The sequence below is a fragment of the Leptopilina heterotoma genome, unplaced genomic scaffold (genome assembly GCF_015476425.1).
Source record: "Leptopilina heterotoma isolate Lh14 unplaced genomic scaffold, ASM1547642v1 Lhet_68, whole genome shotgun sequence".
Classification (NCBI taxonomy): Eukaryota; Metazoa; Arthropoda; class Insecta; order Hymenoptera; family Figitidae; genus Leptopilina; species Leptopilina heterotoma.
Window position 1 is genome coordinate 2,811,119 of NW_025111157.1, and position 20,034 is coordinate 2,831,152.

General features: G+C 22.2%; 1 protein-coding gene across 4 annotated transcripts in view; it reads left to right on the top strand.

Annotated features, from left to right (window-relative positions):
- Positions 1-20,034, top strand: part of LOC122510454 — a 303,718-nt gene that overhangs the window by 44,939 nt on the left and 238,745 nt on the right. For all 4 annotated transcript variants that reach the window (XM_043625111.1, XM_043625112.1, XM_043625113.1 and 1 more), the window contains one exon: positions 16,519-17,085. In XM_043625111.1, coding sequence (XP_043481046.1) covers positions 16,535-17,085 — 551 coding nt within the window. In that variant the 5' untranslated portion in view covers positions 16,519-16,534. The remainder of the gene's footprint in view (positions 1-16,518; positions 17,086-20,034) is intronic.

A 20,034-nucleotide genomic window follows, 5' to 3' on the forward strand; every position in this document is an offset into this window, starting at 1 on the left:
TTCCTCAATTCAATGATTTTCAATATTCACTATTTTAAAAAAATTGTCCAAAAGAATTAAATTATTTAAAAAAAATCTAATAAAATTCTACGCAAACTTTTAATTATTTTCATAAAATAATAAAAAATTTCACAGAAATTCAATTATTTTCAAAAATTTTAATAAAATCCTTCGCAATAATTAAATTATTTTCATATTTATTTATAATAAAATAATACAAAAGAATTTTAGATAAAAACATTAAAAAATTGAATTTTGAAGAAGTTACAAACAAGAAATTGCAGAAATTCAATTATTTACAAAAGTAATAAAATTCTTATTACAAATTCAATTATGTTCAAAATTTACAAAAATTCTGGACAAAATGCCAATTATCTTTATAAATAAAAAAATTTTTCTTCAAAATTCAATTATTTTCAAAAGTTTAAAAAAATTTTGTCAAAGTTTCAATTATTATCAAAAATTTTCCTCATTTTAATTCAATTTATTTATTTATTTCTTTGCAATATTTCAATTATTTCCGTTAGAAATAAAATTTTTTTCAGAGATTCAATTATTTTCATAAATATTAAAATTCTTTTTTATGAATTCAATTATTTTTATAAATAATAAAATTCTTCGCAAAATTTCAATTATTTTAAAATTTTATTACAATTTTCATCGAATTCCTCGAAAAATGTAATTATTCTTCAAAATTTTATTAATATTCTTGACAAAATTTCAATTATTTTCAAATTCAATAAATAATTTATTTTTGTACTTAAACAATTGAATTCTCGCAAAATTTTCTAATTAAAATTGATTTAAAAATGAATTTCAGTTAAAATTTCGGATTTTCTTAGATTTTCTTAGAACTTTTAAAAACAATTAAATTTCCATGATGAATTTTATTATTTATAAAGATAATTAAAATTTTGACAAGAAATTTAGAAAAAATTTTGAAAATAATTGAATATCTGCGAAGAATTTTATTACTTTTGAAAATAATTCAATGTATTAGAGAAGAATTTTATTATTTATAAAGATTATTAAAATTTTGACAAGAATTTTATTAAAATTCTTTGCAAATAATGAAATTTCAGAAAAGAATTTTATTATTCACAAAGATAATTGAAATTTTGAACAGATTTTTTTAAAATTGTTTAAAAGTAATTGAATTTTGCAGAAGAATTTTGATATTTATAAAAATAATTGAAATTTTGAGGACAAATTAAAAAAATGTTGAAAATAATTGAATTTCTGTAAAGAATTTTCTTACTTTTGAAAATAATTGAATTTCTGTAAAGAATTTTATTACTTTTGAAAATAATTGAATTCCTAGGATGAATTTTCTTATTTATAAAGATAATTAAAATTTTGACAAGAATTTTATTAAAATTCTTTCAAAATAATTGAATTTCAGAGAAGAATTTTATTATTCACAAAGATAATTGAAATTTTGAACAGATTTTTTTTAAAATGTATAAAAGTAATTAAATTTTACAGAAGAATTTTGATACTTATAAACATAATTGAATTTTCGAGAAGATTTTAAAAAAAAATTTTGAAAATAATTGAATTTCTGTAAAGAATTTTCTTACATTTTATGATAATTGAATTTCGCAAAGAATTTTTTTCAGAACTTCTGAAAATAATTAAATTTTTAGGATAAATTTTATTATTTATGAAGATAATTAAAATTTTGACGAGAAATTAAAAAAATAATTTTGAAAATAATTGAATTTCTGTAAAGAATTTTCTTACATTTTATGATAATTGAATTTTGCAAAGAATTTTTTTCAGAACTTCTAAAAATAATTAAATTTTCAGGATGAATTTTATTATTTATGAAGATAATTAAAATTTTGACGAGAAATTTAAAAAAAATTTTTGAAAATAATTGAATTTCTGCGAAGATTTTTATTACTATTGAAAATAATTGAATTCCTAGGATAAATTTTACTATTTATAAAGATAATTGGAATTTTGACAAGAATTTTATTAAAATTTTTTTAAATAATTGAATTTCAGAGAAGAATTTTATTATTTATAAAAATAATTGACGGTTTTAAGAAAATTTTGAAAAAAAATGTTAATAATTGTCGAGAAATGTAATTTTTCTTTACAATTTTGACAATTTCGTGTTTCTTTTTTGTCGTTTTTTTTCTAAAATTTCATGCGACTTTTCGTGACTTTTGTTGTAAATTTATGCGACTTTTTTTAGTCTTATAGACGATCTGAGCCCTGGAGTTAATAAACTTGTCTTTATATTTTGCCCATTGTTAACCCTTTGAGAATCAGAATTTTTAAACAAACGCGTTTTTTGATTTTTGAACAATCAGGAAAAGTGTGATTTTATTGTTTGATAGAAATCTATTATTTTTATTATTTAAAATATTTTATATCAGAAAAAGTTATTAAATTAGATTTTTTATTTGAAAACAAGTATTTGGAATAAAAAATTTACTAGATTAGATTAAAGATAATTTTAATAGTTTCTAAAATCAAAAAAGTTATACACGAATCAGTGAAAAAAATGTATGTTACTTGAAAGCACTAAAAGTTTGTAATTTTTACCAATGCGTTGATAAATTTGAAAAAAAATTTCAATCTCTGTCCAAGACTATTCTATATATCCTAATCCAAATTGTACATTGTGTACATTCATGCATAATGCGCCCAATAATCTATCTGATGAACTCTATGCAAATTTAATTAATTGAAATTCACGAATTATCCAAAGGTCTATATATACATTTACATCCTGGTTTATGTAGGTTTGCTGTAGAAAATTGCAATTTCCGGAAGAGACGAAATTTTTGTTTGTCGATTTTAATAAATAGTTTAACTAATTTCAAATTTAGAGATATGTTCAATTCTTAAAACAATATTTGAGGAGCCCGGAAGAAGAACTCGTTTGTTTTTTCCTCGAAGTTCCAATTTTAAATTTCCATCTCATTTTCATAGAATCTTTTTTTTTTTTAAAGGAAAGCATTGATATTAAAATCATTTTCCATTTTAATTATTTCATTTTGAATATATAATTAATTCTTGTTATTAAGGGTATGATGCTTCCTTAATGGAAGAAACAAAAAAATTCTTTTCGCCTTTTGATTATTCTCGACTCGTTGCTGTATATTTATTTTCACACTTAATTAGTCTCTGCTTTTGATAACTGAATTATCAGCATAATGTAAAATTTATTTCAATTAAGATCAACGAGGAAATTTATACCATCTATTTTGTTCCTTGGATTATATAAGTTTATCTTAATATTTGAGAAAAGTCAATTTAATTATCTGCGATAAAGTTGACGTAGAAAGTTGACGTTAAAGAAATATTATGTATATCAAATTTTACGGCTAAGGTACTTTCTTTTCTCTATGAACATAAAATGTGTAGTTTAAAATTCAATCTCAAAATTGAAATGGGCAGTTTAGACCACTGGATGCAAATTGAAGTAGACACCTGCAAATTGCATTGTAAAGTCAACTCGGCTCAGAATAATGTCTTCTTAAATAAACATCTTAAACGGTGTTTCTTAAAAATGTTATTCATATTAAATAATATAACGCATTTCAGGGCTTGAACTAGGTTTGTAAATCCCGTAAAAGTCCATAAATTTGTTTAAAGTCCGTAAAAGTCCGTTTTTTTTAAAAAAAAAGGTTCGTAAAGTCCGTAATTTTATTGAGAAAAGACGAAAAGATCGTAAATTCTTAGATATAATTTGGAGAATTTTAGAGAAATTACAAATGATTGCAGAAATTCAATTATTTTCAAAAGTAATAAAATTCTTCTTCAAAATTCAATTATTTCCAAAAATTTTAATAAAATTCTTGGCAAAATTTCAATTATCTTTAGAAATAATAAAATTCTTCTCCGAAAATCAATTATTTTCAAAAATTCTTGGCAAAATTTCAATTATTTTTAAAAACTTACCTCAATTCAATAATTTTCAATAATTACTATTTTTAAAAAATTGTCCAAAAGAATTTAATTATTTAAAACAAATTTAATAACATTCTACACAAACCTTTAATTATTTTCATAACATAATACAAATTTCACAGAAAGTCAATTATTTAAAAATTTTTTATAAATTTATTCGCAATAATTTAATTATTTTTATAAATAATAAAATAATATAGAAGAATTTTAGATAAAAACACTGAAAAAAAAATTGAATTTTGAAGAAGTTACAAATAATAATTTGCAGAAATTCAATTATTTACAAAAGTAATTAAATTCTTATTGCAGAATTCAATTATGTTTAAAATTTACAAAAAAATATCGGCAAAATCACCAATTATCTTTATAAATAAAAAAAATTCTTCTTCAAAATTCAATTATTTTACAAACTGTTAATAAAATTCTTGTCAAAATTTCAATTATTTTCAAAAATTTTCCTCATTTCAATGATTTTCAATTTTAATAAAATCTACTATTTTAATAAAATTACCCCAAAGAATTCAATTATTTAAAAACAATTTTAATAAAATTGTACGCAAACATTTAATTATTTTCTAAAATAATAAAATTTTCACAGAAATTAAATTATTTTTTAAAAATTTTAATAAAATTCTTCGCAATAATTAAATTATTTTCATCAATAATAAAATAATATAGAAGAATCTGAGATAAAAACACTAAAAAAAATTGAATTTTGAAAAAGTTACAAAAATAATAAATTGCAGAAATTTAATTATTTACAAAAGTAATAAAATTCTTATCACAAATTCAATTATGTTCAAAATTTACAAAAATTCTCGACAAAATCCTAATTATTTTTATAAATAAAAAAATTCTTCTTTAAAATTTAATTATTTTCAGAAATTTTAATAAAATTCTTGTCAAGATTTCAATTATTTTCAATAATTTTTCTCAGTTCAATTCAATTTATTTATTTATTTTTTCGCATTATTTCAATTATTTCCGTAAGAAATAAAATTTTTTACAGAGATTCGATTTTTTTTTATAAATATTAAAATTCTTTTTAGGAATTCAATTATTTTCATAAATATTGAAACTCTTCACAAAATTTAAACTATTTAAAAATTTTAATACAATTTTCATCGAATTTCTCGAAAAATGTAATTATTCTTCAAAATTTTATTAATATTCTTGACAAAATTTCAATTATTTTCAAATTCAATAAATTATTTATTTTTGTATTTAAATAATTGAATTCTCGCAAAATTTTCTAATTAAAATTGATTTAAAAATAAATTTCAGTTAAAATTTTAGATAATAATTGAATACTATAATCATTATGACGTGAATTATTATAAATCATTGAATTTTAAAAAAGTAAACAAATGGATTTGAAAATTCTCATAGAACTTTGTTCAAAATTATTTTAAAAAAAATGGATTTATAGAAGAATTTTTTTTAAAAAAAACTAAAAAAAATTGAATTTTGAAGAAGTTAGAAGAATTTTTGAAGTTAGATTGCAGAAATTCAATTATTTTCAAATGTAATAAAATTCTTATCACAAAATTCAATTATGTTCAAAATTTACAAAGAAAATTCTACAAAATCCCAATTATTATCTTTATAAATAAAAAAATTCTTCTTCAAAATTCAATTATTTTCAAAAATTTTAATAAAATTCTTATCAAAAGTTCAATTATTTTCAAAAATAATAAAAGTCATTTCAGAATTTCAATTATTTGTAATATACAATTTTAATCAAATTCCTCGAAAAATGTAATTAATAATTATTCTTAAAAATTTTATTAAAATTCGTCAAAACATTTCAATTGATTAAAAATTTATGTATAAAATTCTTTAGGAGAATTCAATTTTAGGAAATAAACAATTATTTAATAAATTGTTTTTTTGTATACGTAAATATAATTGAATTTTGTATTGGTTCGTTTAATGGTCCCTAATTTTTCATTTTTAGTTCGTAAAGTCCGTATTTTTATTTTTAAATACTGAATAATTAATGATGTTGGGTAAAATAATTCCGGTTAATTATACAAATACTAGTTTTTTTGAATTAAATATTTCCGCATTGCGTTTTTTAGAATTGAAATTATAAATTTTTTCTAACCCACAAAGCGAATGTAAAGTTATTTTGCCAAAATATTTAATAATGTAAACATGTAAACATGTTTGCATATTTTCATGCCAATTACTAAAAGCGTTTGAAAAAAAAACCTTCCATTGCTCTATTTGCATTTTGTATTTCCTTTCCCGTTACATTTTCTATTTTGCGAATTTTATACCGAGCACTTTTGTGCTAAAATTTTAAGTGGAACATGAAAATCAATTACTTTAATATAATGAAATTTCAATTAAAAAAGATTAAAGCTAATCATTACCTTCTCTTAACGACTTGGCAGTTTTTTAAAATCCAATAACTGGTTGAAATGCGATTTCTTTTTTGTGAGTAAAATTTTCTTGTTGATCTTCCTGTGAAATTTTATGAATTTAGTCTGTAAATTGTAGTTTAATATATATATATATTTAGTGGTAGAGTATTATTTTACTGTCTCATTCATTAGTTGGAAAATTATTTCGAAATGTATATATATTCGACTCTGTGTAAAGTTTAAATAATAAAGTAAAAGGAAGGTATAGTTTAGTTATCAAAATTTGTAACTTTGTGGGTTGCATGAAATATAATATTCCTGGGTTTCTATTTGAGATATTTAATAACAAAATTTTCCCTCAGGCGTTGTCGTTGTCGGGAATAGTCGCGTTTAAGGGAATGGAGACACGTTACTTTTCAACAATGAAAAATATTGATGCAGCATGCAAACCAACTTCGATATTTCAATTTAGAATTAAATCTCTGGAAACTAATACTCAATTATTTCGTTGAAGATATTTCTTTTCATTCTCATAATGAAATTCTCTCACTTGAAATACATTTTCTCTATTATTACTGTAATAATATATAAAAGTATTTGAATATTATTTTACACCGCAGTTTTCAATTTTTTATACATATTTTTTTTGTACGTTTATTAAAATATTTATGTTTTAATTTTCATTATTCTTCTGCAAACTTTTTATAGACGTATATTAAAAAGTCGATCGACATATACATATACAGTCGACAAAGTTACATCGTTTGCATAAAAAAATAATGATTGGTCCATATAGAAACTGATTAAAAAAAAAAAAAAAAAAAAAAAAATATACGACTCTTTTCTCTTTTGTAAGAGGATTTTGAAAAAAGTTTCTGAAAGCCCTCGATTTAAAATGCTAGTTTTGAAATAAGCGTAAACACTTCTTAAGTGCATTGAGAAGTTTTCTCAATTATGATTCTCAGGAAAGTTTATGCAGCAAAACAAGCATTTTCAAATAATTAAAAGTTTTCAATCCCTGCTGCTGCTGCTACAAAAAAAAGAAAAATTCTTTATTACTATATATATGTGTGCATGTGAAAATAAAAACAAAAAGTTTCGCCTCTAATTCGATTTGAAAATAGCATTTACCATTCGCATATACACATACATTAAAACAAGTTTGTTCATTCAACAAGTTCAGTAAACTGCGCTTTTTCAAATGTGACCTTTACCCCTTTTCGCTTTAATGGCCCGTAAATTAACAAATTTCATTTCCTCTACCATTTTCAAAATGAATTCCTAGATGAATTCATTTCCAATACTGAAAATTTTACCCGCGAGTTTCTATATATATATATATATATATATATGGGGAACAAAACGATAGATCATTATTCACAAGAGCCATCGATACTGGACAGAACAATAAAAAAGGCTCTCTATTCCAACAGGACCAATTACTTAGACACTTCATTTAGATATAGCTATAATATATATTGCAAAATGAAATACCCTTATGTGTACACTTGTGTCCTTATCGCCCAATTCATATCGAAACTATTTCTAAATTGCTCCTCTCAATATATTAGTTTATGTTCATTATTGTACAATTTTCATCTGTAGAATCAAGTTGATAGTAGTTTATAGATCAGCAATTTTTATTTATTATCCATTTTACCTTTTTTTATTTTCAGTACAAATAATGAGCCAAATTCTCTACTTAAATTAGGTGCCCAACTTAAACTAAGTAGGTGAAATACTAAGTAGTATTTATAGATTAATATTCTTATTGTAAGAATATTTCCCACTTAATTTAAGTGGGTCACCTAATTCAAGTAGAGAATATTCTTCCCAGGTGGAAAAGTTAACGTTAATTAACGTTAGCTAATGCTACTAACGTTAGACTAACATTAGACTAACATTAGACTAACGTTAGTCTAACGACATTTTTTGATCACTAATATAAGATTATAACGTTAGTTAACATTAGTCTAACGTTAGTCTAATGTTTTATTTATTTATTTTTTATTTTATTTACCATAATAAACGGGACATGCCCTTTCGTACAAAAGTACTTAAAAGAATAAAATTACAATAGTAAATAAAAAATTTCATAACTAAAATCTAGGCTGGCTCAACATTATCGAAACTTAAAACTAATCTACGCAATGCTAAGGTAAATCTCTGTAAATTATTATCAAAAAAATTAATTCGATCTGAGATTGTATTAGCTTCTCTACTAATCCTACAAATAAGTTCATTATTTCCATAATTCGTTCTATGATATTTTGCTCGGAAAGGTACAAAATGTCTAGTAATTCTAGAAGGAACAGCTAAATTGATCATTGATAAAAGAGCAGGACACAAAATAAACCCATTCAAAATTTCATACAAAAACAATAAATCATTAAAAAGAAATCTCGACAAAACCAAAGGAACATTTAGCAAACTACGAAGATCATTATAATCATGGACATGACTGTCAAATGGTAAATTAAGTTGCCTTGCAGCAAACCTCAAAAATCGATTTTAAACTCGTTCAATTCTAACAATGTTAAACACATACATCGGTGACCAAACAACAGAAACATACTCAAGAATCGTTCTCACAAGCGTAAAGTACAATACTCTTAACACATTAATATTATGAAAAACTGATGCTGTTCTCATTACAAATCCTAAAGATTTAAGGGCTCTCGAAACCACTCCAGATATATGATCATTAATAGAAAAATCATTATTAAATAATAATCCCAAATCCGATATTTTAGTTCTTCTAATTATTTCTTCACCACCAATTGTATAACAATACACCAATGTATTTCTTTTTGAAAAAGAAATAACACAACTTTTATTGATATTAACAGTCATATGATTAAGGGAACACCAATCATCCAAACGATCTAAATCTTGTTGAAGTTCAGAGCAATTTAGACATGGATCAGTAGGACCAATAATCCTATAACACTTAAGGTCATCAGCGTATAAAAGAAAAAAAGAATTTCTAAAAACCAAATTAATGTGATTAATATACAAGATAAATAGAAGTGGTCCAAGATTTGATCCTTGAGGAACACCCGATGTTGCAAAAAAAGGATCTGAATAGGCCGGATCAATTCGAACAACTTGACACAACGTTAAATTTTAACAAACTTTAATCTAACGTTAGTCTAATGTTAGTTAACAATAGTCTAACGTTAGTCTAATGTTAATCTAACGTTAGTCTAATGTTAGTTAACATTAGTTTAACGTTAGTCTAACGTTAGTCTAACGTTAGTCTAACGTTAGTCTAACGTTAGTTAATGTTAGTCTAATGTTAGTCTAACGTTAGTCTAACATGAGTTAATGTTAGTTAACGTTAGTCTAACGTTAGTAATATTAGCTAACGTTAACTTTTCCACCTGGGTTGGCTCCCATTTTAAGTAGGAGCTTCTTAAAATTAGATTATCGTTTTTTTCTGTGAAGTACACGAATGTAGAAATCTTTTAAGCACTATAGAACCTTTAAATCCATCAAAGCATTTTTTTTATTTGAACCAAAAAATACAGCCCAAAGTAAAACATTATAGGTACTAAAAATTAAAGTAATATACATCGTTGGGAATAAAAATAGAAAAGGAGATAGAAAGAAAAAAAGAATGTCCCATATTTATAAATAATAAATAAAACAAACATAAAATTACTACTAATATATATAGAGAACAATAAAAGTTTATATTTTTCGTAAAAATTGCAAATTTTTCAAATAAATTATAATGCCTTGAGCGTAGTTTGAAAATGGGAAAAATAATAAATCATAAAATCGCAATTAGTTTATTGAGTTTTAATTTAATTATAGTTATTGTTAGAATTTCAAACTAATAAGAAAAACTTGGTAAAGCTTAATTAAACATTTATAGATGAATAATAGCAGCGGCGAATATTAACCACAAGTCATTTTGTGCTCGGCAACTTTTTAACAGAATTATTTAAAGGAAAGTTAAGTTCATTGAAAAAGTTTTGAATCGAGTTGCCTGAGAATAAAGTAAATATTCACTTTATTTTAAAGAAATTTTCTATTCTTTCCTTTTGTCAAGTTTATTTAATTTTAAATTTGTCTTTGTGGAGAAATATAGTATAAATGATTTAAAAATAATATTTATTATCGATGTACATAATTATAATATATTTATGAAATTATGTTAATACCCTATATCTATTTTTTGTTGAGTTTTCTTTGTTCTTCATGTTTTATAATTAAAGATGACCGAGTGATAAAATCATTATAAATTCAATTATTATTTTCAAGAATTTTTAACTAAAATTCTTCTTAAAATCGCGATTATTCTTAATAATTTTCGAAAAAGTTCTTTGACAATTTTTAAATTCATTTGTTTACAATTCAATTTTACAAAATTTCAATTCTTCGTAAATTCTTTAATTAAATATATATATATATTAAAAAATAAAAACTTTAAATAATTTTTTAAAAAAATTATCAATTAAATTTTCTCAAAAAATTAATTCCACAGAATTGATATAGTTAAAAATATGAAAAATTCAAATTTTCAAACATTTTAATCTGAAAACTTTTCAAAATTCAATTATTTCTAAAAATTTACTCTCTAATGCTTTTAATATTCAATTATAATCTAAAATTTTAACTGAAATCCATTTTTTAAATCAATTTTTATGAGAAAATTCTACTAGAATTCAATTATTTAAATACAAAAAAATTTAATGAATAATTGCATGATTCTAAAAATTGAATTCTTATAAAAAATTTTATTAATAAATTTTTAAATAATTGAATTATTTTGACGAATTTTAATCAAATTTTTAAGAATAATTACATTTTTTCAAGGAATTTTGATTAAAATTGTATTAAAAATAATTGAAATTCTGCAATGAGTTTTCTTATTTATCAAAATAATTGAATTCTTAATAAGAATTTTATTATTTACTAAAATAATTGAATCCCTGTAAAAATTTTATTATTTATAAAAATAATTGAATGATTGCGAAGAAATTTAAAACAAAATTTGTAAATAATGAAATTCCAGTAAAATATTTATTTTTTTCAAAATAATTAAATGTTTGTGTAGAATTTTATTAAATTGATTTTTAAATAATTGAAATATTTTGAAAAATGTTATTAAATTAGTGTATTTTAATAATCATTGATTGAGGATAATTTATGAAAATAATTGAAATTTTGCGAAGAATTTTATTAAAATTTTTGAAAATAATTGAATTTTGGAGAAGAATAATTTAATTATTTTTAAAGATAATTGAAATTTTGACAAGAATTTTATTAGAATTTTAGAAAATAGTTGCAAATTCGGAGTAGAATTTAATTATTTCTAAAAATAATTGAAATTTTTATGAGAATTTTTAAAAAATTTTTAACATAATTGAATTTTTGCGAAGAATTTTATTACTTTTGAAAATAATTGAATTTCTACAATCAATTGTAATTTCTCTAAAATTCTTCAAATTATATCGTACGAAATTGTCAAAAATAAAATTTTAAAAAATTCAATAAAATTTAAAGCAAAATTTTAATTAGGTATTTTTAACATTTTTTTCAAAATTTTCTTAAAAATGTCAATAATTTTTATAAATAATAAAATTCTTCTCCGAAATTAAATTATTTAAAAAAATTTTAATAAAATTCTTGTCAAAATTTCAATTATCTTTATAAATAACAAAATTTATCCCAGAAATTCAATTATTTTCAACAGTAATAAAATTCTTCGCAGAAATTCAATTATTTTCAAAAAATTTTTTTAAATCTCTTGTCAAAATTTTAATTATCTTCATAAATAATAAAATTCATCATAAAAATTTAATTATTTTCAGAAGTTCTGAAAAAAATTCTTTGCAAAATTCAATTATCATAAAATGTAAGAAAATTCTTTACAGAAATTCAATTGTTTTCAAAATTTTTTTTTTAAATTCTTCTCGAAATTTCAATTATATTTATAAGTATCAAAATTCTTCTGTAAAATTTAATTACTATTATACATTTTTAAAAAAAATCTGTTCAAAATTTCAATTATCTTTGTGAATAATAAAATTCTTCTCTAAAATTCAATTATTTTGAAAGAATTTTAATAAAATTCTTGTCAAAATTTTAATTATCTTTGCGAAGAATTTTATTATTTATAAAAATAATTGAATTCCTAAAAAGAATTTTAATATTTATGAAAATAATTAAATCTCTGTAAAAAATTTTATTTCTAACGGAAATAATTGAAATATTGCGAAGAAATAAATAAATAAATTGAATTAAAATGAGGAAAATTTTTGAAAATAATTGAAACTTTGACAAAATTTTTTTAAACTTTTGAAAATAATTTAATTTTGAAGAAAAATTTTTTTATTTATAAAGATAATTGGCATTTTGTCGAGAATTTTTGTAAATTTTGAACATAATTGAATTTGTAATAAGAATTTTATTACTTTTGTAAATAATTGAATTTCTGCAATTTATTATTTGTTACTTATTAAAAATTAATTTTTTTAGTGTTTTTATCTAAAATTCTTCTATATTATTATTTTATGAAAATAATTTAATTATTGCGAAGAATTTTATTAAAATTTTTTATAATAATTGAATTTCTGTGAAATTTTTTATTATTTTATGAAAATAATTAAAAGTTTTCGTAGAATTTTAACAAAATTTGTTTTTAATAATTGAATTCTTTTGGACAATTTTTTTAAAATAGTAAATATTGAAAATTATTGAATTGAGGAAAGTTTTTAAAAATAATTGAAATTTTGCCAAGAATTTTATTAAAATTTTTGAAAATAATTGATTTTCGGAGAAGAATTTAATTTTTTCTAAAAATAATTTAAATTTTGACGAGAATTTAAAACATTTTTTGAAAATAATTGAATTTCTGTAATAATTTTAATTTTTCTAAAATTCTCCAAATTATATCTTAGAAAATTCTTTGCAAAATTCAATTATCTTCAAAAGTAAGAACATTCTTTACAGAAATTCAATTATTTAAAAAATTTTTTTTTAAATTCTCCTCAAAATTTCAATTATCTTTGTAAATGTGAACATTCTTCTGCAAAATTCAATTACTTACTAATGTTTTATAAATTTCTGCCCAATAATTCAATTATTTTCATAAAAAATAATTAAAAAATTTTTTTTTTATAAAGTTTTATAATATAAAATAATGATTTTATCACTCGTTCATCTTTAATTATTATAAAACATGAAGACATCGATTGCTCCGCCCGTGTAGAAATCACCATGCTATGCCTAAAATGATTATTGGCCCTAGCTTGGACCTAACTTGGCAACCCCTTTTTATATATCCTGGGCTGGTCCTAACTTGGTACTAGATAGGAGATCCAGTTATGACTTAGAAAAATTTTTAGGAAAATAAAGTGTCAAAATTGATACATGAAAAACATGTAAAAATTGATAAATATTCTCAATTAATATTTATAAAATTAATTGATAATCATATTTGTTTAAACAATTTATTGTTTGACATAAATCAGAAAATTATACAAATACTATAAAATAAAGTTAATTTATTAATTTATTAATTCAGCAATTGTTTAAACAAATAATTGTTATTTACTAACTTTTTACACAATCAACCTAGAAACTAGCAGTTTTTTCTAATTTTGCAATAAGTAAATACTCAGATTAGTTAATTGCAAAATTTTAAAAGACTACAAGTGTCTAGACGCTTTATTGTCTTAAGAATTAATAAATAACAACAATTTTTTGTTTAAACAAATGCTGAATTGTTAAAATTATAAATTATCTTCATATTTCACTACTCAAGTGTAATAATCGCGAAGTTAGATAAAAACTGCAAATTTTTAAGTAATTTGTTACAAAAGTTAATATAACAGCAAAATTTATTTATTTATTTAAACAGATACAGACTGCAATATAATTATCATTAGTAAAATATATTTCTAATTTCGTTCGCTGATTTTAAGTTTCGTTTAAGTTGGTGCTAAACACTAAGAGATATTGCAATTCGAATGTGGGCTGACCCACCCAGGTCCAACCCAGGACCTACCTGGGCTTCCTAGTTTCATTAGCAAAAAATTCTAAGTCTAAGTCTAAAAAATTTTTTGCAACAAAATATTAATGCTTAAAATGATTTAGAATAATGAAAAACGTGTTTTTAACATAAATTTTTTTGACATTTTTATAAAAAGTGGATCACCCGCTTAATTAATTAGGAAAAATTTCCAAGTCCAAAAGACGAATATTTTTTTTAGACCAAGAAATTAATGTTGAAAATGATTGAGAACAATGAAAAACCTGTTTTTAACGAAAATGTACAGATATTTTTTTTCTTGATATAATATAAAAATATTAATTTTTGAATTTTTATATTTGGATATTATTTTATTATTATTGTTGTTGTTAAACTATTTTTTTTATTTATTATCGTGTATTAGTGTCAATAATTACTATATTGAATCATCAAAAGCAAGTCCACAAGTCACTGACAATAAAAATTTTCATCTCAACTAGTTTCATTAGCATAGTGGTTAGGGCGTTAGTCTCGTAGTCCGTAGGTCGTAAGTTCGATTCCCGCGTGCGTTAGATTTTATTTACTTCTTAGGTTTGCGTTTATTCCGATTTTTCTGCATTGTATTCGTATAAGTATGCAATTTAATGATTATATATACTGTAAAATAATTTAATTAACAAATTTCTAATTTTTTTTATAATTTTTAATGTATATATTAGAGGAATATATATTAATCTCTACATATACTAACATTATTTATGAATTCGCTTTTGGTCATCACTTAATTGAAAAAAATAATAATTAATTAAAACTAATACTTATTATTAATAATTTAGGTTATTTCTTTAACAAATATTATAAACTAATTAAAATTATAATGAAATAGAAAATACTGTCTGAGATGGTCCTTTCTAGGTCCTAAAATGGACCCATAAACTGGTCCTAACTAGGCTCCCAAGTTAGGACCAGGCTAGAATCGCATCACCACCCATTGTTGGTCCAACCTACACTGCCAACCTAGGACCAAGCTATTAACAGGGCAAAATAGGTAGGACCTGGCTAGGACCAATTTTCATTTTCCACACGGGCGAGCCAAAGACTCGGAGTGATCGATTTCTTCATGTTTTATGACAATTTTTTATAAGTTGTTTAATTTCAAAAAGGTTTGAATTTGAATCTTTTGAAGAATTTTAATTCCTATGGAAAAATAATAATTAAACATTTATTTAAAAAAGAAATTATTGATGTTTTCGAAAAATTTGAAAGAAATTTGTAAATAAATGTAACAGAACATTTTTTTGACTAAAACTTTATCCTTTAAATTTAAAAAAAAAATTTTTAATTTCAGTCGCATTTTACTAAAAAAAACTCGAAAAAGTCGATTATAGTCACATTTTTTCACAAAAAAGTTGAAAAAAGTCACATTTCCTTAGAAAAGTTGAAAAAAGTCGAAAAAGTCGCACAATCCGAGCCCTGCTGTATGGGAAAAAAGTTATGAATCAATTTTATGGTTAATTTAAGTGTGAAATTTCAAATTTTAATTAGAACTAGTTTGTTTTCCAATGTACGGAAATTTATTTCTTTGTTGCTGTTGATTTTTTCTCTTTTGTTTGAATATTACTTGTTGGAATTTCCCTCGTGTAAAGTGTAACCAATCAAAACGCGATCCAAGGATCGAACTATATTATATGAAAAATGCTATTATTTTATTTAAATTCTAGTTCCAGTGCGTAAAAAAAAAAGTGAAATTTGAAAGAGAATACATTTCCGATTGAGAAGAATGTTGAAAGCTTGGGAAACATATCAGCTTGAGAGAATATAAAAGGGTATTAAAAAAAAATTCTTTGTCTCCAAAAGAGAAATCCCTTGGTATTGAATGGCGTAAATAAATTATCAGATTAACACAAGTTTCAAAGACAATTCCCCTGTAAATAAGTACGAAATGAAAGATCCAAAGTATTTGGCCAGTGAAAAGGCACTATCGTTTCCCTTGACGATTCGCCGTGACGGAGAGTTGTAGAGGGAATATAAAAAAAGGAGAGAGAGAGAGAAAAAAAGAGGAAACTCTTGTTCCTCCAGAGGACCTCTCAAGCAGTAAATGACGCAAAGCCTCCACTCTCTGCTTGGAAGCAACCCAAAGAGGTTTCCCCCAATTACACTTTGCCCGTAAAAAAAAAAAAAAATGACCCGACGAAAGCTAATTTTCATGTTTTTTCGTTTCTTATTCTTCTGTTGCAGGTGCACCGGATAAAAAATGCGGTCAACCTCATCTGGCATTGTATTGACGCTACTGCTCATTTGCCTCGTGTTGAAAATCATCTCCAGCAGCTCGGATTGCAATGAATATTTGGTTGGGCAACGTGGTATCATTCAAACGCCAAATTTTCCACGTCCATTCTCAGTGCCAATCAATTGTCGATGGATCATTGACGCATCCGAGATCCCTTCGACGAACAGATCGATTGTTGTCTATTTTACGCAATTGTTTGCCTACACTGGACTCAAATTCACTGAATATGCATATTACGAATCGGAGAATTCAAATTACGGTGGGACATTACTTAACGAGATCAATGAGGCGAATATTTTTCAATTCCGTTGGTTCAAGACGTATATGCCATTTCTTGTGATTGAATTTCATTTGGAACGATTGGAGGGTAATCATGTGCGTGTTTTGGACAATCTTCTCGATGTCTATGGATTCAATATGACCTATGAGATAAGTGACGGTGAAATCAATGAGAATAGCTGCACTGTCAAGGACTGTTCATTCTCGGGAAACTGTTACATCGACGCGGAGTTCACGTGAGTTTTTCTTCTTCTTCTTCTTCTTCTCATTTAATTTCGAATATAATTTCTAAAAGAAATAGAGGGGCGGGCAACGCTACTTTTCCAATATGAGAAATTCCCCTGCGGCATCTTATTGACAAGCACACGAATTTGAAGCTTTTCAAGGGAAAAGAAAACCCCGTCCTAAGGTCTCGGGGAAAAAAATTTAATTAAGGAAAAGTAATTGAAAGACTGTCAAGTTCTAGAAACGGAAAGAAAAAGTATTACTCGCGATCGGGTCAATGTTCTACGAATCGTGATTTTAGTCAGTCGAGATGCTTTAATTTCGTTTTTTAATTTATTTTTCTATTTCAAATTTTTTTTGTTTTGTTTTGTTTTTTATTTCAATGCACAGACAAATATCTGCACTGGAAAAAAATTTATTACGAAATTAGGAACGAAATTACTATATATAATACGAAATTAAGTTGTACGAAATAAAGTAAATACGAAATTACTTTATATACAGCGCATATTTTGGAATAAGGAATTTTAGGTTATGTTTGTGTTCGATTTATCGTGATTAGAAGTTTCTTTTTTATTATTTAAGAAATCAGTTTTTTTGGAATATTTTTGATATAATAAATTGCTGAAGATTCTTAATTTTTAATAATTATTGATTCTCTTTCTTAATTTTTATTTCAAAAATTATAAACATAACCTAAAACTTGTTGCTTCTTAGGCAACCTTCTTAGGTACTTATCTACTAAAATTAAATATTTACTATTTTTTTTTTACCATTTGCTACTTTTTTTCTTAGATTTGTGACACTAAAAGCACCTTTTTTCTTCTTTTGAGAATTTTCAAAACTTTAAATTCGCTGAAAGTTGAAATAAAGAAATTATTCTGAAGAATTTAAATAAAATTTCTAAAAAAAATTCCCCTAAATAAATGAATTCAAAAGAATTTTAATAAAATTTCCTAAAAAAATTCTTTCTAAATAAATAAATTCAAAAGAATTTTAATAAAATTTCCCAAAAAAATTCTCCTAAATAATTGAATTTAAAAGAAATTTTAATAAAATAATTCGCAAGCATTCAATTATTTTCATAAATAATAAAATTTATACAGGAATTTAATTATTTAAAACACAATTTTCATTAAATTAAAAAAAAAATTAATTTTTTAACAAAACTTTTATAACATTCTTTGCAGAAATTCAATTATTTACAGTGCAATTTTAATAAAAAATTTTTAAAAAATTCAATTACATATTTGCAATTTTCAAAAATTTACATGCAATTCACAGAAATTCAATTCTTTTAATAAAATTTGAATTCAATTCGTCGAAAAAATTTGAAGAATTCAATTATTCTTATAAATAATAAAACTCATCGAAGAATTTCAATTATTTTTAATACAATTTTAAACTATTAAATTAAAAAATTCAATTATTTTTATAAATAAAGTTTTCCACAAGAATTGAATTATTCAAAATAAAGTTGTCATTTTTTCATAAAGTTTTCATTTATTATATTTCAAAAAAATTAATTATTTAAAACAATGTTTATAAAATTCTTATAAAAATTCAATTATTTTCAAAAATAACAAAACTTTTTACAGAAGTTCAATTCTTTTTAAACATTTTAATAAAATTTTTCGCAATAATTCAATTATTTTCATAAATAATAAAATTCATCTCAGGAATTCAATTATTTTTGAAAATTTTAATAAAATTCTTAGCAACTATTCAATTATTTTTAATATAGTTTTACAGGAATTACTCAAAAAATTTAAATATTCTTAAAAATTTAATTTCAATTCCTCGAAAAAATCAATTATTTAAAAAAATGTTTTTTTTAAATTCTTTAAAAGAATTCAATTATTTACAAAAATATTCGAATTTTTCACAGGAATTCAATTATTTTCAAATATTTTAATTTTAATTAAATTTTTTTTTTGCATTAATTCAATTATTATTCTTTTAGATTTTAATAAAATTCTTCCCAACAATTCAATTATTTACATAAATAATTCTTCTATAGAATTCAATTATGTCGATAAATAACAAAATTATTCACGAAAATTCAATTGTTTTGAGGCTTTTTAATAAAATTCTTTGCAAAATTCAATTATTTTCAGAAAATAACAATATTTATCACAAGAATTCAACTATTTTTAAAAGTAATAAATTTCTTCTTGTTAATTCAATTATTTAAAAAAATTCTAATAAAATCTTTCGCAAGAATTCAATTATTGTAAAAAATTTTAATTGAATTCTTTGTAAAATTTAATTATTTTTAAAAACTTTTTGTAATTCAATGAATTTTAATATCTACTATTTTCATAAAATTTTCAAACAATATTCAATTATTTGAACATTTTTTGTAAAAATCTTCGTAAGAATTTAAATATCTTAATAAATAATAAAAATTATTGCAGAATTTAAATTATTTTTAATATTATTTGAAATAAATTCCCGAAAAATGCAATTATTTTTTTAAATTTTATTAAAATTCTTTGAAAGAATTCAATTTTATTGTAAAAAATTTTGAAAAATTCTTTATAAAAATTCAATTTTAAGTAATATTTAATTATTTATTTGAAATATTTTAATGTCTGTGAAAAAATAAAAAAATATTTAAATATTTATTTAACAAAAATTATTCAAGTTTTGAATGTAATTTAATTAGGAAAATAATGAAAAAAATTAGTGAAATTTTGACTATTTTTGTAGTTATTTATTTACTAATAATTAGTAATTATTAACTATTAATTAGTTATTTTTTTATCTCTTAGAGAAAAAATATTATTTTAAAAAGAAAAAAAGAATAACTCGATCTGTCCGATTTTTATAAAAAAAAAATATTAATTAATTATTTAGAAAAATTTAAAAATAAACAAGCATTGTTTCTTTTGAAGAAACAACCTTCTTTCTTTTATAAATATTTTATGAAATTTCGTCTCAAAAAATTTTAAAAAGTG